Source organism: Telmatherina bonti (genome assembly GCF_933228915.1).
Source record: "Telmatherina bonti genome assembly, chromosome: 24".
NCBI classification, from domain to species: Eukaryota; Metazoa; Chordata; class Actinopteri; order Atheriniformes; family Telmatherinidae; genus Telmatherina; species Telmatherina bonti.
Window position 1 is genome coordinate 5,557,915 of NC_136633.1, and position 26,813 is coordinate 5,584,727.

General features: G+C 40.9%; 1 protein-coding gene across 1 annotated transcript; it reads left to right on the plus strand.

Moving 5' to 3' along the window:
- Positions 1-26,227, plus strand: LOC306773901 (NACHT, LRR and PYD domains-containing protein 3-like; the record flags this gene model as incomplete). The annotated part of the gene is made up of 11 exons (XM_079263845.1): positions 1-76; positions 135-207; positions 3,350-3,463; positions 7,954-8,032; positions 8,166-8,367; positions 14,145-15,933; positions 16,053-16,226; positions 21,958-22,131; positions 22,314-22,487; positions 25,534-25,580; positions 25,680-26,227. 11 exons carry the CDS (start codon positions 1-3, stop codon positions 26,225-26,227), a joined length of 3,450 nt encoding a protein of 1,149 aa, XP_079119971.1.
- Between the last annotated feature and the right edge of the window lie 586 nt (positions 26,228-26,813).

Consider the following 26,813-nt stretch of genomic DNA (forward strand, 5'->3'; position numbering starts at 1 on the left):
ATGGTTCAGTACTGGGATCGAACTCTGGTTCCCACTGTGCCCAGCAGAGTAATCTTCCTCTGGGCCAACAGGGCAGGCAACAAGACCAACAAGAAGACAGAAGATCCACTAACTCACTGTTGGTGGTCCTCCAGGACAGAAACCCAGTAACCACTGGGGAGCAGGTTCCAAGGGCAAGACAAGAGGCGGTAGTCGGGGGCAGATCAGGTCGGTAACAGGCAGGCGAGTGCTGGAAGGCCTGGCATGAGAGCATGACAATCTGGCAGTGAGTGAATGGTGCATATGTACACAGGCTGAACTGATGGGGATGGTGAACAGGAGGCAGGTGAGGGCAGTAAACCTGATTAGGGATGTGGCAAGCAGCAATGCTGGAGGAAGCAAGGCTGATTGTGACAAATTGGCCTGAACACAATGCTCACCTTCTTTAACTGGGACACTATGGGAGGAGACGCTATTAATTAATAATTAGTTAATGTAAATATATATTATTATTTACGATATTTACGAGCACTGAATACATGTTAGTTAACTCTCTAAAGTTTGGGGCATTTTCCTCTCGCCTGGTCTGGTTGTGTCTGAATGTTCTCAGAACTGTGAACTTTCTGACTGAAGCTCGGCCAATAAATTAGCTCCAGACACGAGATGGGCTTATTACAGGGACTGGAGACTCCAGGTTTTGTTATTTTAAATAAATAAACAAATAAAATGCAACACTTATTTTCTGTTTTAGAAACACCCGGTGTGACGCGTTGGTCAAGTTTTTCCGTCCCACATTAATAAATCCATCTTTCCTGTCCAAACCCGTCGCTGCACACACTGAATATGCACGTAAAGGCAGATTTTATTTGGCCGGAAATGGGCTCGACTGAATATGGCAACAACAAATAATGTATGATCAGAGGTTTACAGGTTTACAGGCACTGCAACGGCGCATTTAATGAGACGCCCGCAATTTCAGTGAACATTTCTAGACCCAGCCCGACACAACCTGCAGGAAACAAGGTCCCGGGTCGGCCTGCTCCACCAGCTGACATCATAAATGATGTGATGTTTTTAAGCTCAGACTGAAGTTAGCTGTAGTCTGTAGATTGCTAGCTTATTTCACAGAGCAACAGGTTCATTTCAACCAACTCAGAACTAAACGGCTCCTGCAAACTGCGGCGCTCAGACAGGACCAAACCATTTCATGCACTTTCACGGGGGTGTTTAGTCAACATCAATATTAGTTTTTTTGTTTATTTTACTGCTAATTTTCTTACAGCCTTTAAAAAATAAATATAATTTTTTAGTGAAGGGTTAATAATGTTCTTAGAGTTTGCACATCTTCTTGGGCCCCTATCAAGTCGTGGGCCCTTGGAATCTTCCTTTAGTGCCAGGATATGGTAAGAATAACTACTTCCTCCGCCTGCCATAGACATGAGAAACAAGATGCAGCGTCGCATTGCAGCAGCACGTTTACTGGTTAGTGGTCAGTCTGACATGCAGTGATGATGGAGATATTTCAGCACAAAATGTGCAGGTCGGTGTGTGTAATGACCAAAAGCATCAAACTCCTGAAAATGAGTCATAAGAGGAGGACAGGTGCTGCAGGACAGACAGACGGAGTGCTGCGGTGCTGTTGGATATCTGTAGCAATGTCTCTGCTTTTAGGGGAAGTGATTTACATCTTGTCTGCTGCTGGTTTAAGGTTTTGTGCAGATGTTTAAAAAACAAAAGTTCCCTGAAACTGGTTATCAGCAGGTAAGATGACTTTCTGAGCAAATCATTGTTTAGACCAGGTGTTATTCTATACTGCACACATTTAATGAACATGGAAAATAACATCATTAAGTCTTATCTGTTTTGTGAGACAACCCCAATCATCTCCAGCTAAAAAGTATACTAAAATTTTACTGTATTCTGATGACTTCATTTACAAATATCCAGTTCAATAAAGAGCCTGGTCCCTACCTGGGCAGAAATGGAATTGTTTAGTGTTTACTCCAGATGCAAACCTTTGCCTCCAAATACTTTTCAAAGTTCCCCTAAATGTCTGCTGTATTCAATCCATAACATGAATCAATTTGATTAGGAAGCAATCATAAAAATATACGCAGTTACTTTGAATATTTTTCCTTACATGTCGGACAAAGTTAAAGCAGCATGGGAAGATGTAATTAGAGAAATACTGTACCTACAGACACCTGGAAAACTGTAATGGAACAAATACAGAAGTCCTATCTCTAGATGAGACATGGCATAATCCAGTTTAAGAATGATATTATGTTCCATTACTCTCATGATGGACCTCGGTATCAATATCCTTTAGTCTTTTTGGGACACATTGTGGTCATGACCATCTTTGCAGGGCCTCAGTTTTCAGTCACTTTCAGCAATGTCTGGCAAAAAAATGCAGCCTGATCCTTTGATAGCTGTATTTGACGAGGTTAGAGAAGAGTTTAAGTTGCGTTGTCTTCATAAAAATAGAATTGCTTTCATCATTGGATGCTCGTCATTACATCTCATTGAATTGTAAGGGAAAAATTCTCATGCTATGTCCATTGGAATAGGGAAGCAATGCTGGGATTGGCTTTAGAATAAATAATTAGTTTACAGTATGTGGATCAAGAGATAAATATTGGAAAACCTGGTCATGTTTCTTATCTCAATTCAACAGTTTGGGTTTTGTCTAGTCTATGTTTGTCCTTTTGACCGTGCTGGCCTGATGTTACTACCGTTTTGGTCAGACAGAATGTCTTGGGTTCATCCATGTGTTTTGTTTTGTTTAAAAAGAAACAGTGTGTAGATTCCAAATTGTTGAATGAATTAAGTTAAATGGTAGAATTTCTGAATATTCTCTTTCTCAGAAATTTCTTCAACTAGAAAAGAAATCTCTTGAGCAGCACAGGCTGAACCAGCATGAAAATCGTTTACAGTAATTGTCTTAAAAACAGTCAATTGTGTGTAAAATGTTCCGTTCTTTTTATCCATAAACTAACACTTATAACACACTGATGCCAATGTACAATATTCTGTAGGATCTTACCCAGAGACATTGATAAGTGAACAAAGAAAGTTAGGGATCAAATCACAGACTTTTAATTTGTTTAATAGCCAAAGAATGAGAGGTAACACTCTCCTACATACATAAATCGTTGAGAAGCATGGAAACAGCTGGTCAGTATCCTAACAAACCAGTCCAGTTGGTTACAGGAATGTGGGGACGAAGACATTTACATTGATGTATTTGTTATATGTGATGAAAACTGAAGACAACTGTCAACCAGTTATGTTCAAAGAAAAAAATGTCAATATATTGTCAGTATGTTTGACTGTGTCCTAAGTACACAAATGCTTTTGTGTTCTTCAGGATGAAGCTGGACAAGCAAAGCTCATTTGAATTGGGCCTGACCACAAAGACCAAGAAGGATGACCAATCTGAAAGAGATACCTCAAGTAAAAAGCGTTACCTTGATGGTCAAAGGTATGGTAAGATTTTGTAACTGGTAGTTACTGGTAGTAGTCACCACCTAGTTACCACCAGGTGGTGAGTTGGCTCAGATAGTGGGGGAGCACGCCTGCCGGGCCTGGCAAGTCCAAACATGTTGTGATAGTCTGCTGGGAATGTCTGGCGAAGTCTCCTGTCAGAGAGAGCTTCAACTCTCATCTCTGGCAGAGCTTTAATCATGTCCTGAATGAGACAGGGGATATTGAGTCTAAGTGGACTATATTCCATGCCTCTGTTGTTGACGCAGCCAGCCAGAGCTGTCCCCAAAAGGTTATTGGTGCCAGAGCTTGTTGGTGGACACCACAATGAGGGTAGATGTCAAGCTGAACAAGGAATCATGCTAGACCTCTTTGGCCTGCGTGACTGGAGGCAGCTGATGGGGAAAGAGGAGGAGAAGTGTAGTTTTTGTCCTGGTAGATGGTAAATTTAAATGGCAGCAAGTTAAAAAAAAAAAGGAGATTTTCTAGTCCGGTCAGATTTGAATAGGGCTTCAATGGGAGGAAAAGTAGACTTGCTGACCTTTAAAGCTCAACTCAAAAACCTTTCATCCTTGCAATTTTGGAGGGGAGGTCCACTTTGTAGCCAACTTGACGTGTTTATATAAAGCTTGTCCATTTATGACAAAACTCTGAGCATGAGAGCCAAATGTTTTTTCTGATTTTTCATAAAACGTAGCTCGCGATAGTATCAAAACCGTACAAGATGTGAAAAAGTATTTTCATTTGGTCAAAGTTTAATTTGTCATGACTCGTTTAAACGTCTAAGGATGTTCCTAGGTGAAAGTATGGCTAAGCTGTATGGCTTTGAAGTAGGCTGGATTTTTTACTTTTTTTTAGCCAAACTACATTCATTCCTATGGGACAAAAGTTTTCAGTTTTTTGCGTTTTCAGTTTTTTACATAAAAACTGTATGACGGTGAAAGTCAACAGTACAGCAAAAGCCAATAACTTCTGCCAAGTTTGAGTCAAAACTGCAGGAGGAGATGCTTGTCAAAAATCGTGACAGAAATAGGAGAAGTGTAACTAGAAAATTTGCTGTTCTTGCAGAAGAGCAACTGTGAATGCCCTTTTATGCTGAATGATTGATTTGCAATTTCACAACTATCTGTCTTGATTTATTAGGGTACAGCATTGGGATTTGAATCTAGGAACATCTGAACCATCCATTCCTTTAACCACAACATCAGCACAGCTCTCTGTTGCATCTGGCAGAGGCATCAAAATGATTTTACCATTGGAATAGCAATGTTTTTTTTAGACTTCCTGCAGTGTGGAATCAGCAAAAAAGGTTAGGATTTAAATGGGTGAACTACCACACAAGATTTATCAGGTCGCTTTTGTCAGCATAAGCATTAGGAGAAGAAGTACAAGCATCTGACAAGATTTCTCAAGATCCAGCCCCTGGGTTTGAACCCATAACCTTCTGAATGAAATGCAAGTCATTTTTATCGCTATGCCACACCAGCTTATTTTCCCACCTTTGTTAATGTTTTTTTAGCCATTGGGATGGGAATGCCTTTGACACCTGTGTGTTGTCAGCAGTATTGCAAAAAGATGTGAATGGTTGAACTGCTGTCAAGAAGTTAAAGATAGTTTTATATAGTTTGTAAAAACAAGAACAATTCTAAAGTCAGGAAGAGATTTAAAAATTTGACAATAAGTTGAAAAGTTTAAATGTTACAAAGACCAAAGGTCATAGCACATATCTCCCTAATGGGCCGAAGAGTTTGATACTTGAATGGTTGAAGTGAGACAAAAGGTGTAGGGGGAGTCGCGTTTCAAACACTTCGCAGGGACAACAATGGTGACCAGGGACGAGATGAACCGGACACTGTAAACTGGTGCAGCGCTCTAAACTCTGGGGGAAGCCGTTTTCAGCTCGTTATGCAAAAACCGACCAATCGCTGAGCGGAATTTTTTTAGCGTCCAATCTGCATGTGGTCCAAAGAACTTTCATCCAATCACAAGGCTGAATTTATCTTTTCTACAAAGATTCGAAATGACAAAAGTCATAGCACACATCTCTTAAAGGAGCTGCAGGGTTTAATATCTGAATGATTGAAGTGAAATGAACGGTTCAGGAGGAATAGTGTACCAGACTTTGGCGTGCTACTCCTGCGCCATTCAGGTCACTTCATTCGTTCACATCTCAAACCCTGCAGCTCCTTCAGGAGATGTGTGCTATGACTTTTGTCCCTTTAAATCTTTGTGTTTTTTGAGATACTTAGCATTTTGTAAAAATTAACTCAGCCTTGTGATTGGATGAAAGTCTTTCAAACCCACTGTGCACTGGAGGTTGGAAAAATTCAGCTCTGCGATTGGTCAGTTTTTGCATAACGAGCTGAAAACTGCTTTAACGGGGTTTCAGAGCTCTGCAACGGTTTGCTGTGTCCGTTTCATCAAGTTCCTGTCCCCATTGTCTTTCCTGCAAAATGTTTGGCACGCTACTCCTCCGACACCGTTTGTCCCACTTCAACCGTTCAAATATCAAACTGTTCAGCTCATTCAGGAGATGTGTGCCATGACTTTTGGTCTTTCTAACATGTAAACTTTTCAAGTTATTCACATTTTTGCCAAATGTTAAAATCCTCTCCAGTGATTGGACAAAACAGAAGTCGGCTCAGCGATTGGTTCATTTTGTTCACTGGTACAAAGGCATACATCCAAGGCCCGGGTTCAAATGCAGCATTTAACATAAAGCTCTGTTGTTGTTTGTCGGCTGTTGCTTGTGTGATGGTGTGCAGTTCTGCAGGCTGCTTAATGTGAACTATTGGTCTCAGCTGCACACTTCAAGGAGCAAAAGGAATTTATTTGCAAATGTTTCAGTTAAATATGAAGGATTTGTTCCAACAATGGTCCCTGCAACATTTCAACACTTTGATAAATCTTAAACACATTTAAAAAGTTTCTCACATTGAACAATAAAGTCACATCTTTACTGGAGTTTAGTTCCAACCTTGCACATGTTCTTACAATCTCGCTAATTCCACCCTGCTGGAAGTGGAAAAAAAGGTGTTCCCATCCCAATTGGAAAAGATTTGAACGCTTTTTCCTCAGTGCAGCTAAGAGTACTAGTGGTGTAGTGAGTAAGTCAGTGTGCTTCACTACAGAAGTTCATGGGTTCAATCCCAGTGTGGGGCAATTAGAGAAAATGTCAGTTGTGCTTTTTTTTTTCCAATTTCTGATACTTATGCAATTTCATTTAAATCATTCAGCATAGTTCAATAAATGGATATTCACAGTTTCTATTATTTCAACAATAGCTGTTTCTAGTTTAGTTTTTGGTGGCGATCCAGATCACCGTTTGGATCCAGGAATTTTTTAAAGGATTCTTTAACATTGTGCTTGGCGGAGGTTTACCCTTTCCAAGTGCTTTTCTATTTTATATGTGTAAGGAACAGAATATAACCCAACTAAGTCACAGGAGTACCCACACCGTTATTTGTCCTTAAATTGTACTCTTAGGCAACAAACTCATTTGCCATCTGACTGGACAACGTAATTTGATACCACCCCGCCAGTTAGAGATCGGCGTGAGGCTCGGACTCGATGGATGCCGCTTGCAGCTTCAGTTCTTGTTCTCGTTCTCCTCGTTATAAGAGCAACTTACTCAAATTTGACTGTCTTAACCACCTATTAAAAGTTTTAAAATTAGGCCCTCACCACAAGCCCGGCAAATATAATAGCAATATTTTATGGTCTGCATAGATCTAATTGAAAAAAATGCTCTACAGCGAAATTCCCTAATGATTTGGGTCCCAACATCTACTTTGACATAGGACAAGAAAATTTGGCTCACATTTGTAACACCCCAAGCCAACCAAAAATAAAGGTCAATCGAACACCTGTTGCCATGGCAACAGGGCGTCCTCCATCTTGTCGTTTACTCCCATTTTTTTTTACCCCATTTTTTCAAATTTTGCGCATTGCATTGGAATGAACTAGTCCCAGATGATCTGTGCAATTGGCTCCATATTCTGCAGGAAGCTTCATGACATTTGGGGAACAAACGCCTTCGAAATCTTTCTAATCGGGAAAATTTTGTTACTGTGGCAACCCAGGGGAAAAAAAACATCTTGCCATGAGACACGGTTTACTCATGTCTCCATAGAAATACATCTGCACCAAAATTAAAAGCATTCATATTTAATTCATACTTAACACATTACACCCTGCATTGCGGGGGTGTTCAACATGAGTCTCAGACCCAGTGAACGCTGCTTGCAGCTTTAGTTAACATATTTTTTGCTTTTCACCTATGAACAGATTTTTAAAAGAAATTTTTAAAGAAGATTTTTTTCTTTTGCTTTTTTGCAGGACAATTTCATTTTCTACAAATGTAAATGAAATTTATAAACAAAATGTATTTCTTTGTGCTACAATGCTAGATTTATAACTAACAAGTTTGTTTACAAAATCTTTTTTCTGAAATGAGCCTATTTAACTGATTCTTCCTGATTCCTTCAGAGTGGACCAGCAAAGCTCAGAGCATCCCAGTGGTCAGTCTGCCCAGCAGCATCAAACACAGCTGGACTCCATATTTATGGTCTGATACTTTTCCATGTTTTCTGTTCAGTCATTTCCATGATGACGTTTTTTAGACCAGTAGATTGTCATCATGGATCTTTGGCTCCATGATTTCAGAGTGATGGTGTCCCTCATGTAATTTTCTGTTCCAGTTACTGGAGAACAACATGGTCTCTTTTGTGAAGAATGAGCTGAAAAAGATCCAGAGGGTTCTGAGTCCAGATTACCCAGAATGCACAGTGCTTGTGGATGAGGATGAAGAGCTGAAGACCAGCAGGGAAGAATTTGTGAAGATTACAGTGGACTTTCTGAAGAGGTTGAAGCAGGAGAAGCTGGCTGATCATCTGCTGAGCAGTAAGAGTATCTCTAAGAACTAGGGATTGCAGAAAAGAGGGATATTTGACTTTGTATTGGGAGCGACTGATGAAATCAAATTTTTATCTTTATTCACACACACACACACACACACACACACAGTTAATCACATTAGACTTAATGTGAGTTACATAATTGTGCTAATCTGGTCTGTCATGGAAGCTACTTAAAGCTTATTTAGGGAACCTAGATATCTGCAAAAATACAACACAAAACAAAACAATAAATACATTGAAGATGATCAGACAGTCCTGTATCCTGTGTACACCAACAAAAGCTTGTAACATGTAAACAAATTATTATAGTTAAGTGTATGTAGAGCTGCAACTAACTCTTCTTGTCTATATCGTTATATCCTCTGTTAAACAGTTACCTCAATCACTGATTTCATCGATCAATAAGATAATTAGAAATATATTGGATGTTCAACGCACTTATGATCAGTTGTTCTATGGTTGCAGCAGGGACGATCAGAGGTTTAGCGGTGATGAGCATCCAGAGAGCTGCTCTTTTTGTTTTTTAAATGAAAGATACTAAGAAATGAAGTCTTCTCTATGCTGTTCAAGGCACTTACCCAAAAAATGTGTTCCAGATTTATGAAGTGATGTCAACGTTGATGTAGCTACTCTTCCCTGATACATGATGAGGTTATACACACATGCACACACAGCAGCAGGATTTATAATGTAAATGGACATCCAGTAAGCTTGCCTTTATCAGCACATTGTCTTAACTGACACAGCACCTAGCGTGTCTCATTCGTTCAAACAGGACAGTGGTGCTTACCACCTGTAACGTTACCTAGAAAAACGTCTGCTAACTCCTACCTCAACACACATTAAGAGTAACCTAAGTTTAATTGCAGGAGCAATCAGGTAATCATAAAAATGTGTTAGCATACTTGCATAACACACACAAAAAAAACCCCCAACAAAACAGCGATAGTTTTGTCTGCTTGCTGAGCTGACAAGCGGAGGAAATAGAGTTTTCTCCTTCACATGTCCTCTCGTTTGCTAAATATGAGTGCAGCACCACCTTTGGTGAGAATGGGAATTTATTATTCTAATGGTTTTGCTCTCTTGACCAAAGTACAACGTGTCTCCATATCCCCTGCCTTCTTTATACAGTTAAAGAGACAGAAGATAGAGGTCAGAATGCAAAATAGGATGTGGGTTGTAGGTGGTTGTGGTGGGGGCGGGGTGGGTACATGCATCTATCTATCTATCTATCTATCTATCTATCTATCTATCTATCTATCTATCTATCTATCTATCTATCTGCTGGAATTGCTTTCATGTAAATCACTTTGTGCTGCATTTTGTTTGAAAAGTACTTTAAAATAAAATTTGATGTGATTTACTATTCCATACTTGTTGTAAAATATTCTTTTTCTATTATTAAACTTAATCAAAAATGAAAACAAGATATGAGAATCCTGACAAAGTTCCTGCTCAGCAGACTAAACTGTCAGTTCCTGCAATATGACCCTGTTAATACTTCTGACTCAACAAGTCAGCAGCACTTGAGTTCCCCCTACAGTGCATTAGGATGCATCAGTCTTGGTAACAAAAGACACTGTATTCAGGTTTTTTGTATGGCTGTCATGCACACCTGCATCACTGTGGCTGCTGACAGCACAGAAATACAAGCCTTTGTCTTCTGGCACCAGATTTGTCACTGTGAAGGTCCCACTGTGAACAACAGTCTTAGTGGCTGAGAATTTCTCATTTCTGAACTCTGGTTCAAAGTCATGCTTGTTGTTGCCTGTGGTTGTGAAGACCACCAGCTTCATGGTTTCTCCAGGCAGCTGTCTGTACCAGTACATGTAGAAGTGGAAATCTCCTTTGGTGTGGCTGCAGGTTATTGTTGCATTTTCACCCTTTTTCTTCCACATAATGGCGGTCTGGATGACATCACTAAAACCTGTTTAGAGCAGTAATGGTTGGTAAAGTCAGTACAGCTGCATATATAAACAGATTAAATGTTGTGAATTAATTACCAGACTTCCACAGCAGAAGGAGTGAGAACAGGAGGTTTTGTTTGATGAGGATCATATCCTGGTCCTGAGAAGGTGCCACAGTCTTGTCAAGTTAGAAAGAAAAGCTGAGGGGGTGTTGACAGACCATGTGAAGGGATCCTGTAAACTCCTCCTCAGTCTGAAAGGACATCTGCGATACATCCCACTGAAATGTTTGGCTTCCTGTAGAGATTATACGGTCTTTAGGTCAGCTGCAAACTGAAAAGAAACATCTACTCTTTACTGGGAAAATGAAAATATTTAATCTCTTCAAAATGTCTCTGCTAGTCTGCTAAATCATAAAACCACACCGAGTTATTTAAACCAACCATCAAACATCAGGCCACGTCCCAGCTTCTTCATTGAGATCAGTCTCCAACATAAAATTTGACCACAAACTATCATATTAACTTTTATTTAGACATTTTAAAGTCTTGTAATGTACTCCATTATTAAAATAACACTCTTTTCTTTGGGTGTATGATCAAGGGGTCAAAGCACATGAATATAGCTGAGATACTTTATTTTTAAATCTCAACTCCTCTTTATTTATAGAACACTTTAAAAGCCAAAGTGGCCAGAGTGCTCCACACACACATAGCCACATAAAATAGGACAATCATAAAATAACACTTCAGGATTTTTAAAAATTAATAACACAACTTTTCCTTGAAATAAGAGACGTGGTGTCAGAGGAAATCAGAATAGTTTTTTTTTTTCTTTTTGTCTTGTCCAGCATTTAGGCAGCAGAATGATGGTCTGGATGCTGTGTTCTGCTGAGCAAATTTTCTCTGCCAAGGGAAGCTTTATAGATATAATGATCCCCTTGACTTTCTGAATTTTTATTTTATTTCTATATTTATTTTGTATTATTGTTTGTAGAGTTTGTACTACTGGACCAGAGAGGACAGACGAAAGACAGAAAGCGAAAGGAGAAAAAACACCTCATAAGAAAAGTGAAAGAGATAAAGGGAGAGAAAAAAAAAAAAAACTAAAAAATAACCCGAAAACAAAACGAAAAAAAAACAACCTACAGATGTATACATATACACACACATGTATACACACACACATATATATATATATATATATATATATATATATATATATATATATATATATATATATATATATATATATATATATATATATATATACACATATATATATACATATGTACACCTACACATATACACATACATACATACACACACACACATACACACACATACATACGTACAAACATATATGCACTTGCCAGTATTAACACATATACATACACATACTTTAGATCATAGTAACTAAACTATGAATCTAAAAAGTTAAATATAAATGAGAAACAAACAGAAATGAGAAAACTAGCTGCTGTTAGTGAATAAAACTGCGTGACGACTCGGTGACTGTGTCACATGCAGAACATGCAGAGTGGAACGTGTTCAGAGAAGATCATGCCAGTGTGACCCCTCCCACACAAAGGCAAGAGGCACGCCAGGAGTACCCCCGAGACCCGGGCCATCGGCAGCCATCCCCAGGCTCAGACCCCAACCGCCCCCCCCCAGAGCCAGCCATGCACCGACCCAGGAGGAGGCAGAGGGGGGTCCCAGCCAGAGTCCCCCGCAGTCAGGGGGAACAGGCCCCAGCAAGCCCGGACCAGCGAGGACCGGCCCCGCCGGGCACCGGCCCCCCAGGGCAGACAGAGCGCGGGCCCCACGGCCCCAAGAGCCCAGAAGCAACCCCCCACCCCCGCAGGCAGAGGGCCCAACCCACACCGACGGAGGGCCGGGATCCCCAGACCGCCACCGAGCGGCAGCCAGGCCGCACCCCAGTGGACCAGCAGCGCTCCCCGAGCACCAAGACCCTCCACGCACCCACGCACACAAACACACACACACACACACACACACGCACGCACACACACACACACACACACACACACACACACACACACACACACACACACACATACACATACGCACACACACACACACACACACACACACACACACACACACATACACATACGCACACACACACACACACACACACACACACGCACGCACACACACACACACACACACACACACATACGCACACACACACACACGCACGCACGCACACACACACACACACACACACACACACACACACACATGTGCACACACATACACATACCCCCCCCCCCCCCACCCCACCACGTGCCTTTCTGTTGATATCTGAGCTGATTGCAAGGATCCTAATGAGTGTGAGGGAGGGGCTGTCAACAGACTTAACAGGTAGACACGCCTACAACATAATGTATAGTGTCTGTTGTGTCTGTCTGAAACGTCTATGTGTGTGTTTGTGTGTGTAAGACAGAAAGGCAAATAGAAGAGGGACCATGTCATGTGTGTCTGCATAACTGCAGTATATGAAGGAACCAATCATTGATATTCATAATAAAGCTATAAAAACTGTGAAGTGATCATTAAATGCACAGTATATTAGTATATCTTGGGAAGTGTGTTCGTGATTCCAATCATACACACACTGTTGTCCCCTTGTTAATGTTGCTATGACAACCGGCACATTTTGTAACTACCATTTCACTGAGACTGACACAAACACAGAGCTAAGAGATAAATGAGGGCTGAACGGCCCCCTTCGAACAACCGAGCACTGTTCACAAACAAAAAGTCGTATCAACATAATTCTTGAATCGTAAGTGCCAAAGGGCTTTGAGGAACACAGGGATGTAATTTATTTGACCCTAATGTGAAAAGAATTTAAAGGGCTGCTAGTTAAAAACACAAAAGTTGTGGTTGAAGTCAGGGATCTTCAGAATGGGGAATCAGTGGGAAAAAGTAAACTTTGTAACATTTGCAGCTCTGTAGTTCAAAAACCATAAGTCGTAGTAATTTCAGAGGTTCAATATTGCTGAAATTCCTAAATTGGACCCTCAGCAGTGCAATACCATGTAATACCACCATAATGAAGAGAGGCTGGGATTTCGGTTCTTCCCAAAGAAGGCAAAATTAAAGAATGCTGTGAATATTTTGGCTAACTTCAGTATTAAATATTGATTTTTATTTTTTTTTAATATATAATATGGGCATAATTTTTCATCACTCGACAAATCTAAAGTAAGCAGTTAGGAGTACAGCATCAATGATGGATTTAGTGTGGGAACATGAATGCCAATCATGCACATGTTTTCTGGACTTGCACAAAAATGCAACCACTCTGGAACAGAATTCTTAAAACTCTTAAAACTCTTAAGAATCTATTGACTGTTTCTCCGGGGATCCTAAAACTATGCTCTTCATTCTTGATGCCTTATCTCATACTGAAAATGGTTACCTCTTTGAATTTTCAGTTCTTGATGAAAAAATGGCAGTTAGAAGAAGCTGGTTGTACCCAGAATGGAAGGGCACAATAAAGGAAATATACTCTGTTGACGTGAGACTGTGGGCCATATGAGTCATCTATGAGAACAACAATGTTCATGTGATCTGAATCTGTGATACAGACCCGTCTTGTTCACATTGTGTGTAGTGTTTGTTTTGATTAAAAGAAACTTTAAAAACGATGAAATAGTTTAAAAAGTTGTGTTTAAGGTATACATTAATAAAGGGACATTAAATTAAAAGGAGCTTCTGGAACAGGTTACCTATAAATATGTTCAGTGTTAGCTGCTAATGTTACAAATGCAATGCAATTTATTGCCCTTAATTATTGGCTCAACTTATTTTGTTTTACTCAGAGACTCATGCTGGAAATTGCCAACGTAAGCTGAGATCTACACTGAAGAAGAAGTTCCAGTGTGTGTTCGAGGGGATCGCTAAAGCAGGAAACCCAACTCTTCTAAATCAGATCTACACAGAGCTCTACATCACAGAGGGAGGGGCTGCAGGGGTCAATGATGAACATGAGGTCAGACAGATTGAAACAACCTTCAGGAATCCAGACAGACCAGAAACAACCATCAGACTAGAAGACATCTTTAAACTCCCACCTGGAAGAGATGAACCAATCAGAACAGTGATGACAAAGGGAGTGGCTGGCATCGGGAAAACTGTCTTAACACAGAAGTTCACTCTGGACTGGGCTGAAGACAAAGCCAACCAGGACATCCAGTTCACATTTCCACTGACTTTCAGAGAGCTGAATGTGCTGGAAGAGAGAAAGTTCAGCTTGGTGGGACTTGTTCATCACTTCTTTACTGAAACCAAAGAAATCTGCAGCTTTGAAGACTTCCAGGTCGTCTTCATCTTTGATGGTCTGGATGAGTGTCGACTTCCTCTGGACTTCCATAAAACAAAAATTTTAACAAATTCTAAAAAGTCCACCTCAGTGGATGTGCTGCTGACTAACCTCATCAGGGGGAACCTGCTTCCATCTGCTCGCCTCTGGATAACCACACGACCTGCAGCAGCCAATCAGATCCCTCCTGACTGTGTTGGCATGGTGACAGAGATCAGAGGGTTCACTGACCCACAGAAGGAGGAGTACTTCAGGAAGAGGTTCAGAGATAAAAAACAGACCAGCAGGATCATCTCCCACATCAAGACCTCACGAAGCCTCCACATCATGTGCCACATCCCGGTCTTCTGCTGGATCACTGCTACAGTTCTGGAGGATGTTCTGAAAACCAGAGAGGCAGGAGAGCTGCCCAAGACCCTGACTGAGATGTACATCCACTTCCTGGTGGTTCAGACCAAAGTCAAGAAGGTCAAGTATGATGGAGGAGCTGAGACAGATCCAGTCTGGAGTCCAGAGAGCAGAAGGATGATTGAGTCTCTGGGAAAACTGGCTTTTGATCAGCTGCAGAAAGGAAACCTGATCTTCTATGAATCAGACCTGACAGAGTGTGGCATCGACATCACAGCAGCTTCAGTTTACTCAGGAGTGTTCACCCAGATCTTTAGAGAGGAGAGGGGACTGTACCAGGAGAAGGTGTTCAGCTTCGTCCATCTGAGTGTTCAGGAGTTTCTGGCTGCTCTTCATGTCCATCTGACCTTCATCAGTACTGGAGTCAATCTGATGGAGGAACAAATAACCTGGTGGTCTAAAACAGAAGGTAAATCATCAGAGACTGACATCTACCGGAGTGCTGTGGACAAGGCATCACAGAGTCGAGATGGAAAGCTGGACTTGTTCCTTCGCTTCCTACTTGGTCTTTCATTGCAGAACAATCAGAGACACCTACAAGGTTTGTCAAGACAGACGGTATGTAGTTCCCGAACCAATCAGGAAACAGTCGATTACATCAAGAAGAAGCTCAATGAGAATGTGTCTGCAGAGAGAAGCATCAATCTGTTCCACTGTCTGAATGAACTGAATGATCGTTCTCTAGTGGAGGAGATCCAGCAGTACCTCAGATCAGGACGTCTCTCTACAGATAAACTGTCTCCTGCCCAGTGGTCAGCTCTGGTCTTCATCCTACTGTCATCAGAACAAGATCTGGATGTGTTTGACCTGAAGAAGTACTCTCCTTCAGAGGAGGCTCTTCTGAGGCTGCTGCCAGTGGTCAAGGAATCCAAGACAGCTCTGTAAGTGCCTTGCTAAATTTCTTCATCAATATATAACTTCACTATTTTCTTCAAAACAAAAACCAAGACAAAAAATATCATGGCAAAGCAATGGTAAAGTATGGTTTATGTTTTCCCAGTCTGAGTCTCTGCAACCTCTCAGAGAGAAGTTGTGAGGCTTTGTCCTCAGTTCTCAGCTCCCAGTCCTCAAGTCTGAAGCACCTGGACCTGAGTAACAACAACCTGCGGGATTTCGGAGTGAAGCTGCTGTGTGTTGGACTGGAGAGTCCTCATTGCTCATTGGAAACTCTGAGGTCAGAGAAATTTACTGTTTTCAATACGATTAGGAAAAGCTCAATTTTAGTTTCCAATATTTTTCAAGTTTTTATTGTGGCCTTGTGATAGGAAAAGCATTGCACATATTTTTACTCCCTCGGTCATATTTGAGGCTAAATGCACCTGGCAGGATCTTTCAAATTTTAGGATTTACCCTAATTCCTTGCTAAAATTATGTTTTTAAATACTTTTTTAAAATGAAGCTGTTGCACCTTCGTTAAGTTTGGAGTGACATTTTAGTTTAACCCTCAAATGAATCATTTTTGCTCATGATGAAGTAAAGCTAGAGAATCATGGGGAATCTGAACTATTTTCTGGGGCTTTCATAAAGTCAAATATTGTCTTGTGACAAATACTGTGACGAGTTGAGATTTCCCAGTAGTTGTTAAAGGTCTTCAATGTCCACGTCAAATCAAATTTTATTTGTATTCTACTTTTTGTATAGGAGTAAAAAAAAAAAGTACATTTTACAAGAAAATAAGTGATTGCATATTAAAAATAATGTTAAATAACTATTGAAATACACACCTGACCCTACCGTCTCACTCTCTCGCTCTCTGTTTCACACACACACAAACACATATCCCTATCCCTTGACTGTAAATTAGTATAAAAATCAACATCTGCCTTGATGCTGCCTTAAAGGGAAACAATCTTTTGGTCTGTCGACACTGGCAGCGAACCCCTCCCCTGATCAGAGATCCAAACAGGCTGGGATCCACAACCTTGGCAGTACAGGGCAAAATAAATGAATCAATAAAAACAGATAAGGTAAAATAAAGTATACTAATTAAACTATAATAACAGTTCCTTTTAAAGCTGAGCTGAAAGCCTTAAAGTGATAAATATTAAGGTAATAATACCAAATGTCTGTTTTATTTTAAAGAAAGAAACACATTCATATGGCAGCAACTAAAAGAAAATACTTAATCAGTTTAAGGTTCTTTTAAAACTTGTTAATATTGTAATAAAATAATCTGAATATTTTTTGTCTTTCAAATATATTTTATATTATATATTTGGCGGGTGGTTGTTCATCTCTCAAGCTTGGGTTCTCTGGGAGCTTGAGGGTCCTACGCAATATGTTAGTTGTTCCTCAGACTGCGCTTTTCTGGACGGAAATGTCTGATGTTCCACCAGGTATCTGTTGGAGACACTTCTCCAGAGTGGGGGACACGGCCCCCAGTGCTCCCATCACTATGGGTACTACTGTTGCTTTCACCCTCCAGGCCTTCTCCAGTTCTTCCTTGAGGTCTTGGTACTTCTCCAGTTTCTCCTTTTTCCTGATATTTCCATCATTGGGGATGGATCCATCGATCACTACGGCTTTCCTCTGCTGCTTCTCCATGATCACTATGTCCGCTTGGTTGGCCACCACCATTTTATCTGTCTGGATCTGGAAGTCCCAGAGGATCTTAGCCCTCTCATTCTCCACCACCTTGGGGGGAGTTTCCCACTGGGACTCAGGGGTCTCCAGTCCATATTCTGCACAGATGTTCCTGTACACTATGCCAGCTACTTGGTTATGGCACTCCATGTATTCTTTGCCTGCCTGTATCTTGTACCCTGCTGTGAGGTGCTGGATCGTTTCAGGGGCTCCTTTACATAGTCTGAACCTGGGATCCTGTCGGGTATGGTAGATCTGGGCCCCGATTGCTCTGGTGCGCAGGGCCTGCTCCTGTGCTGCCATGATTAGTGCCTCTGTGCTGTCTTTTAGTCCAAACCTCTCCAGCCATGATCGGACTTGTTTCTATTAGCCACTTTGGTTATATGCCGGTGGTACATCCCATGCAGGAGCTATCCTCCCATGATGGTTCTTCCATCTCTTGTTCCTCCAGACTCCTTTGCCTGAGACATTCACTAAGTGCTTCATCAAACGGGGCCCTCTTTCTGATGTATTCGTGGAGCTTGGATGTTTAATCTTGGACAGTGGCCCTGATGCTCACTAGTCCCTGGCCCCCTTCTGTGTGCTTAATGTATAATTGCCGGACACTGGATTTGTGGTGGAACGTCTGAGTTTCCTCCTTTTGTCAGCTTATTATCCCAGCAGAGTATCAGATCACTGGCAGGGCCTAGCTGTTAATTGCCCGGATCTTGTTCTTGCCATTGAGCTGACTTTTCAGTACTTGCCTCACTCGTTGCAGGTATTTAGCTGTGGAAGTTTTTCTTGCGGCTTATTCATGGTTGCCATTTGCTTGTGGTATGCCCAGGTACCTGTAGCTTACCAGCGTACCACATCTGTTATCCTGCCCTCTGGGAGTGCAATGCTCTCCGTATGGATTACCTTCCCACTCTTTGTTATCATGCGCCCACATTTATCCAGTCCGAATGACATTCTGATGTCCCTGTGGTAGATCCTGGTGGTGTGGATCAGTGAGTCAATGTCCCCGCTCACTCCTAGCATACACCTTGATGTTATCCATGTACAGGAGGTGGCTGATGGTCGCCCAATTCCCGAGTTGGTATCCATAACCAGTCTTGTTGATTAGTTAGCTGAGGGGGTTCAGTGCTATACAGAACAGCAGCGGGGACATCGCATCTCCTTGATATAGCCACATTTGATGGAGGCTTGTGCCATTGGCTTGAAGTTGGCCTCCTGTTTGGTCTACCAGAGCCTCATTGAGTTTGCAACAAAGGTCCTTAAGCTGCCGTTGCTCTTGTACAGCTTCAGACATTCCAGGATCCATGTGTGTAGCATTGAATCATAGGCTTTCCGGTAGTCAATCCAGGCAGTGCACAGGTTTATCTGTCTGGTTTTGCATCTCAGGCGACTGTTCTGTCAACCAGCAGCAGATGTTTGGCTCCTCTGGTTCCTTTGCCAATGCCTTTCTGTGTCTCTGCCACATATTGATCCATGTGCCCACTTACCTTAGCCACTATCATACCTGACAGGAGCTTCCATGTTGTGGAGAAGTAGGTTATTGGCCGGTACTTGGATGGGACTGATCCCTTGTGGAGGTCTTTCGGTATCATGACTCTTTGTCCCTTGGTCAGCCATTCAAGATGAGTCCCATCCCTCAGGAGTTGGTTCATTTGTGCTGCCAGGTGTTCATGGAGTGAAGTCAACCTCTTTAGCCAGTAGGCATGGATCATATCAGGGCCAGGCGCTGACCCGTTCTTCATACCAGAGAGTCTGTGCTGGATATCTGCCACCATGATGGTAACTGGGTCTTGTTCAGGGAGGGAGCTGTGGTCTGCTCTGAGTTCTTTTAACCACTTTGTTTCACTGTTATGTCATGCCTCCTTCTCCCATATGCCTTTCCAGTATTGTTCCATCTCCAGTCTTGGTGGGTCAGCTTGTGTGGCATTACCCTGCCACTGGGAGTACACTTTAGCTGGGTTAGTTGAAAACAGTCAGTTTATTCCTCTGGCCTCAACTTCTCTTGTGTATTTCTTCAGTCGTGCAGCCAATGCTTGGAGTCTTTGTTTGGCAGTTTCCAGGGCCTCAGGTATGGACATCTGGCTGTACCTCCCTGGACCCCATTTCATGGTTTTGTCCTTCTGGAGTTCTGACAGTTGACTAACTTCCCTTTGAGTTGCCTTGTTCTTGGTTTCTAACCTCCTCTTCCATGAGCTCCTTCTTGCTCTTGATGTAATGTCGGCCAAGCTTCTCCAGAATCACTGTTGCTATACTGTATATCAGCTAACTGGTTTCAGTGATGGTCGCGGTAGGGATTGTACTTATTGCTGCATTCACCTCAGTTAGAAGGTTTTCTGGTGGTACATCACTGATTTTTGCCAGTGGGTATATAAAAAAAAAACTGCTCTCACACCCACCCCTCCCATCTCCCCAGGGTAGGATGGGTGGCTGTTCATCTCTCAAGCTTGGGTTCTCTACCAGAGACCTGGGAGCTTGAGGATCCTACACAGTATGTTAGCTGTTCCTTGGACTGTGCTTTTCTTGACAGAGATGTCTAATGTTTCACCAGGTATCTTTTGGAGCAACGTCCCCAGTGTGGGGGACATGGTCCCCAATGCTCCAATCACTGTGGCTACTACTGTTGCTTTCACCCTCCAGGCCTTCTCCAGTTCTTCCTTGAGGCATTGGTACTTCTCCAGTTTCTTATGCTCCTTTTTCCTGATATTTCCATCATTGGGGATGGATACATTGATCACTACGGCTTTCTTCTGCTGCTTCTCCAGGATCACTACGATATCACTGTATCTTGTACCCTGCTGTGAGGTGCTGAATTGTTTCACTGGCTCCTTTGCAAACCCTCCATGCATGGTGAGCAACTTTTGACATCCGTAGTCTGAGCTTCCTCCTTCCTCCTTCCTTCCTGCCAGTGATCCTCCAGGGTATCGGATCACTGGCAGTGCGTAGCTGTTAATTACCCAGATCTTGTTCTTGCCATTGAGCTGACTTTGTCATGTGACAGTTCCCTCCTGCTTCTCAGGCTTCCCTGTTTTTGACTTCCCTGTTGTTTCTCCTCCTTCTCCACCTGCAGAAGCATGCCTGTTCCTCCATCATAGCTCACTCCATCATGGTAGTTTCCAGATCGTCATTGATCTCTCCCTCTGGGTTTCTAACTTTTGTGAATAAATTCTGTTATACTTTGACCTTTTGCAGCTTGAGTCCTCTCTTTTTGAAAGAAGCATGACAGACTTCTCAGTACTTGCCTCACTTGTCGCAGGTATGTAGCTGTGGCAGCTTTCCTTATGGCTTCTTCATGGTTGCCATTCGCCTGTGGTATGCCAAGGTATTTGTCGTTTTCCTCCACATCTGTTATACTGCCCTCTGGGTTTGCAGTGGCCGTCGTATGCATCACCTTCCCTCTCTTTGATATTATTCACCCACATTTCTCCAGTCTGAATGACAATCCGATGTCCCTGCTGTAGATCCTGGAAGTGTGGATCAGTGAGTCGATGTCCCCGATATATATATATATATATATATGTATGTATATATATATATATATTATATAGTATATAATATATTATATATATATATATATATATATATATATATATATATATATATATATATATATATATATATATATATATATATATATATATGTATGTATATATATATATATATATATATATATGTATGTATATATATAAATATATATTATATAGTATATAATATATTATATATATATATATATATATATATATATATATATATGTATGTATATATATATATATATATATATATATATATATATATATATATATATATATATATATATAATTATTATTATTATTATTAATTAATGTAATTTACTACAGGTTTTACAATTCATATAGATTCATCACATAACAATATTTGCTCGACAAAGCAACTTTTTTCTTTAACATTAAATGGATTGTATTTTATGACTGACTCAAATAACAGACACGGACATAACTTTTGTAACCTCCAGCCCTATTAATCTCTCAAAAATATATTTATGTAAAATGGTGGAAAAGAAATAGAAATAGAAAATCCCCCTGAAGTGAGCAGACCCAAAGTTACTGATATATTAAATCCATTATATATTAAAAACAAACAGCTGCAGTTTTTCTCTGATGACGATTCTCCAACATGTTATAGTTATTTTAATTTTGAAAATGTTATCTTCCACACTTTTCATTTAAACCAGGGGTTGATCAACAAATGTCATTTTCAGCTGGTTGTCTGTCTGTCTTGTCAAAAAAATTATCTCAAATAGACAATATTGGATACAATACTTTTTTTCTCTTTTTAAATTAAAAACTTTTCAGACTGAGTACCTGCAACCTGTCAATGAGAGGCTGTGAAGTTTTCTCCTCTGTTCTGAGCTCTAACTCCTCCAGTCTGACTAAGCTGGACCTCGCTAACAATGACCTGCAGGATTCAGGAGCCAAGTTACTTTCTGCAGGACTACAGGATCGTCATTGTAAATTAGAAACTCTACGATCAGTTTTGATCCCTCTGTTCAAACCTATAAACTAATTTATAAAAGTCATGTATATATTCACATTCAGTGCATAGTTCATACTGTACAGTATGTACATCTGGAAGTTTATACTACATAAATGAAGAATTAAAAACAAATATCTCCAAAATCACAATATTTTGTTTCTTTTTGATTTGACAGTTTATCAGGTTGTCTGATCACAGCAGAAGGCTGTGCTTCTCTGGCTACAGCTCTAACAACAAATCCTTCTCATCTGAGAGAGCTGGACCTGAGTTACAACCATCCAGGAGACTCAGGAGTGAAGGCATTAACTGCTCGACGTGAGGATCCAAACTGCAGACTGGAAACTCTTTGGTAAGCATAGACCTTCTTCACCCAAACACAATGTCTAATAGAGGAACAGCTGTCAACGTTTCATTGTGACTCATCCTTGCTTAGTTTTAAATGTATTAAGTGAAAATTCACTTTTGCATGTACCTTTTTTCCTAGTTTAATATAAAGCATCACCAAGACTAATGGCTATTACTTTGTGATCAGAAGTTCGATCTTGTGTGATAAGGTGTATTTTTTATGAACTGAATGTTGTGTCAGATATCAATATCTGGCTGTGAAAAGCATTCAAATTTGTTAAATAAACATCCAGTGGTTGAACAATTAACAAAAACATATTAAGGGTAGACATTTTTCCATATTTAGACAATGAAGCGGGGCTCTGAGGGGCTCAGAGCAGAGCCGCTGCTCCTCCGCATCCGCACCAGTTAAGGTCGCTCGGGCATCTGGTCAGGATGCCTCGTGGACGCCTCCCTGGTGAGGTGTTCCGGGCACGTCCCAGAGGGAGAAGACCTCAGGGAAGACCCAGGACATGCTGGGGTGATTATATCTCCTGGTTTGCCTGAGAACACCTTGGAATCCCCCCCGCAGAGTTGGAAAATGTGGCTGGGGAGAGGGAAGTCTGGACTTCTCTGCTTAGGCTGCTGCCCCCGGGACCCAACCCAGGTTAAGCAGGAGAAAATGGATGGATAGACAATGAAGTCTGTTTCATTATCCAGACACAACAAAAATATTGATTTATTTACACCTTGGTAATATTAACTTGGGGCTGCACGGTGGCATAGTGGTTAGCACTGTGGCCTCAAGGCAAGAAGGTCACTGGTTCAATTATTGGCTGGGGCAAGGTTTGGTCAGTGGCCTTTCTGTGTGGAGTTTGCATGTTCTTCCTTTGTATGCGTGGGTTCTCTCCAGGTATTCTGGCTTCCTCCCACTGTCCAAAAGACATGCACTTTAGGCTGATTGGGTACTCTAAATTGCCCTTAGGTGTGAGTGGTTGTGTGTCTCTGCAATGGACTGGCAAGCTGACCAGGGTGTACCCTGCCTTTTGCCCTGAGACTGCTGGGATAGGCTCCAGCTTCCCTGCGACCCTGATTTGGATTAAGCAGTGAGGAAAATGAATGAATGAATGACAATGTTAACTCTGTTTAATATTGGGTCATCTCTGGTTTTTATTCTGCAACATAAATCCTTTTGTAACCAAAAGTCCAAAATATATAGTTTGCCACAGCACTATCTATTTTCAAGTACATTAGTACAATTTGGATTCACACTGTGAAACAGAACTGGTACTATGTACGGTGGTGAAACTCACAGATCTCCCACATAATAGTCACTCAATCAAGCACAACATTTGGTTTTTAAAATGCTTCTGTAGCCTCAGATAAGCATGCAACGATTAGTCGACAACGTCGACAATGAAAATTCATCGACGCAAAATTTAAGTGTCAATGTGTCGCGTTATAAACGCTCGTAATGCCTTCGCGAATAAAACACTGCGCCACGCAACTTCACACCAATAACCAACCATGGTATAAGAACTCTAAACACCAAGCAAATGACGCAAAGCACCACAGGAAGTGCTGGGGCAGTATTGTCACTATTGGCAGAGTCTGTGTTTAAACAACAAAGAAGAAACTGACGGCGACGCAACCTATTTCCAAAGTTTGGAGATATTTCATGCTAAACAAAGTGTGAAACAGGTGAAATGTGTTGTCTGCCATGCAAAGTTGGCGTACCACAACAGCACCACAGTCATTCATGAGCATCTGAAACGAAAGCACCCCGGAGTCATGGTTTCCAGCGTTCCGGAAGGCAAAGTTTGCATTAGCGAGTAGCGATGTGCTGTTGGTACCTCTGCCACATATTGGGCAACAGGCCACAATGCAGTTAATGTCTAGTCACAAACTGCTTCTGAATAAATTGTATCGTAATTAAGTTTTGGGTTTATATCCCTATACTGGCCCTGTGATGGGCTAGCAACCTGTCCAGGTGTACTTGCCTCTCTTTCAGCAATTGCTGGGATAGACTCTAGCTCGCATGACCCTCAGCTGGATGAAACGGTTAAGAAACTGAGCGTTTGTACTGAGGCTGTGCTTGTGTTGTTGGCCGTGATAAATATACAACTCCAACTGTTAGGGTTTTTCTCATTCCAACAGTGTTTGCAAAATATGAACATTTATGCAGAAGCAGAATTACATCAGAGTAACTGGGTTCTCATTTGCTTAATCAAGTGCTGTGGAATGAAAAAAAATTAAAACACCCATTAGATGCCTAGTTTAGAAAAGAAAAAGACAAAGTGTGCTTTCAGCTGTCATGTCCGCTCTGAGTATATTACTATGAAACAGACACCATGGCTTACTGAACATTAGTATGCTTATTAGCTTCTTGCTAATAATAGCTAAAAGTAGCAGCATTAGTTGTGTTGTCAGGACTTATACATTAGTTTCTTTGTAAAGCCCTTAATGAACGCAGTGTGCCCAAAAATTTTTGGCTTTATTTTATTAGTTCCACTGTAAATTAGGTGTTCACATTAAACCTTTTAATAATAAAAGCCCTTTAGCCTAGACCTTTCTATATGCGAACGTCTTATGTACATTAACATATGTAAGCTATACTTTGTGATATAGCATTTTGAATAATTTGAAATCTTATCTGTCGATGCAATTGTTATGGCAACTAATGTGTTTTGCATTTTGAAAGTTTCATAAAATGTGTATTAAGCATGTTTATTTTTGTCAGCTAACCAATTTATGTTTAGTGTGCTAGACTTACATATTGTATTGTAATATAAACTCAGGGGAGTATTTACCCAGGAGTAAAACAAGCCTGCTTATCAAATAGACTTCAAAATTTGTTCATTTGTAGAACATTGTCCAAATGAGTTATTTCAAACTGTACTGGTGCAATATAACCACAAAAGGATTTTACAGATGTTCCTTTTAGGTGGATGTGTCCAGATGTTGGACGGTTCTTGTCTTACTATAGAACAAAGTGCAGATAAGAGCCATTTAATGTCAGTGTTTGCATTCTGAAAGAAACAATGCTGTTCTGACCCCTCTTCTCTTTTCAGGGTGGAGCCTGCTGGAAAACAATGGTTGAGACCAGGTCTGAGGAAGTGTAAGTGTTGTTCGTTGGATTAATTCAATCAAGTTAGCCATTAGTCAGAATTTAATGTAAGTAAATAATAACTGCTTCTATGTTTGTTATCTCTAACAGATTCCTGTGAACATACAATCAACACAAACACAATGAACAGACACCTCCAACTCTCTGACAGCAACAGGAAGATAACACATGTGAAAGAGCCTCAGTCCTATCCTGATCATCCAGACAGATTTGACTGGTGTCATCAGCTGCTGTGTGAAAATGCTCTGACTGGTCGCTGTTACTGGGAGGTTGAGCGGACTGGAAGGGTTCATATATCAGTGAGTTACAGAGGAATCAAAAGGAAAGGAGACAGAGATGACTGTGAATTCGGATACAATGGGCAGTCCTGGAGTTTGTTCTGCTCTGATGGCATTTTCTCTGTCTATCACAATAATAGAGGAACATCTGTTCGTCTTCAGTCATCGTCCTCTTCCTCTGTCTCTAACAGAGTCGCAGTGTATGTGGACTGTCCTGCTGGAATTCTGTCCTTCTTCAGAGTCTCCTCTGACTCACTGATCCACATCTACACCTTCAACACCACATTCACAGAACCCCTGTATGCTGGATTTGGAGTTGGGTTCAGGCCAGGTTCTTCAGTGTTTCTGTGTTCAGCTTAGAGCAGAAGTGATTTAGTGTTGTTGCTAGACTGCTTTGACATGTATCCATGCAAACACCAACCAGAATGACATTTGACAAACCCTTTTTTTGGGTTGTCCAGACAAAACCATTTATGGTAATGAGCATGGCTACACATAGTTTAAAAACCATTTAGTTAGGCTTAGAAACCAACTCCCACTGCAGGGTAGACTTTTCATCACTCGCTTATGGAGGTATCAGATGGAGTATGAACAAGCCCTCATTTGGAGAAATTGTCTTTAACAATTCAGATTATAAAATTCACATTTTTGTTCAAAAACTATTTACAGATATAACATCCAATCAAATTTGTAAGAACAACAGCAGAACATTTACAGTATCTGAATGCTGACAGATGTACAACAAATGAACTTTGAACTTTCACCTGTGGAAACAAAAGGTTGCCTAACATTTTTCTTTGATTTTTAAAGTTTTCTTTAAATATGCAGAAAAGTTGTGTTGTGTTCGGTTGCCATAAAAATAGTTGTTATACAAACAACAAGAGATTGTTTTTCAAACTACTATAAAAACAGAAGTCCAGAAAGATGAGATAACTGTCTAGCAGCT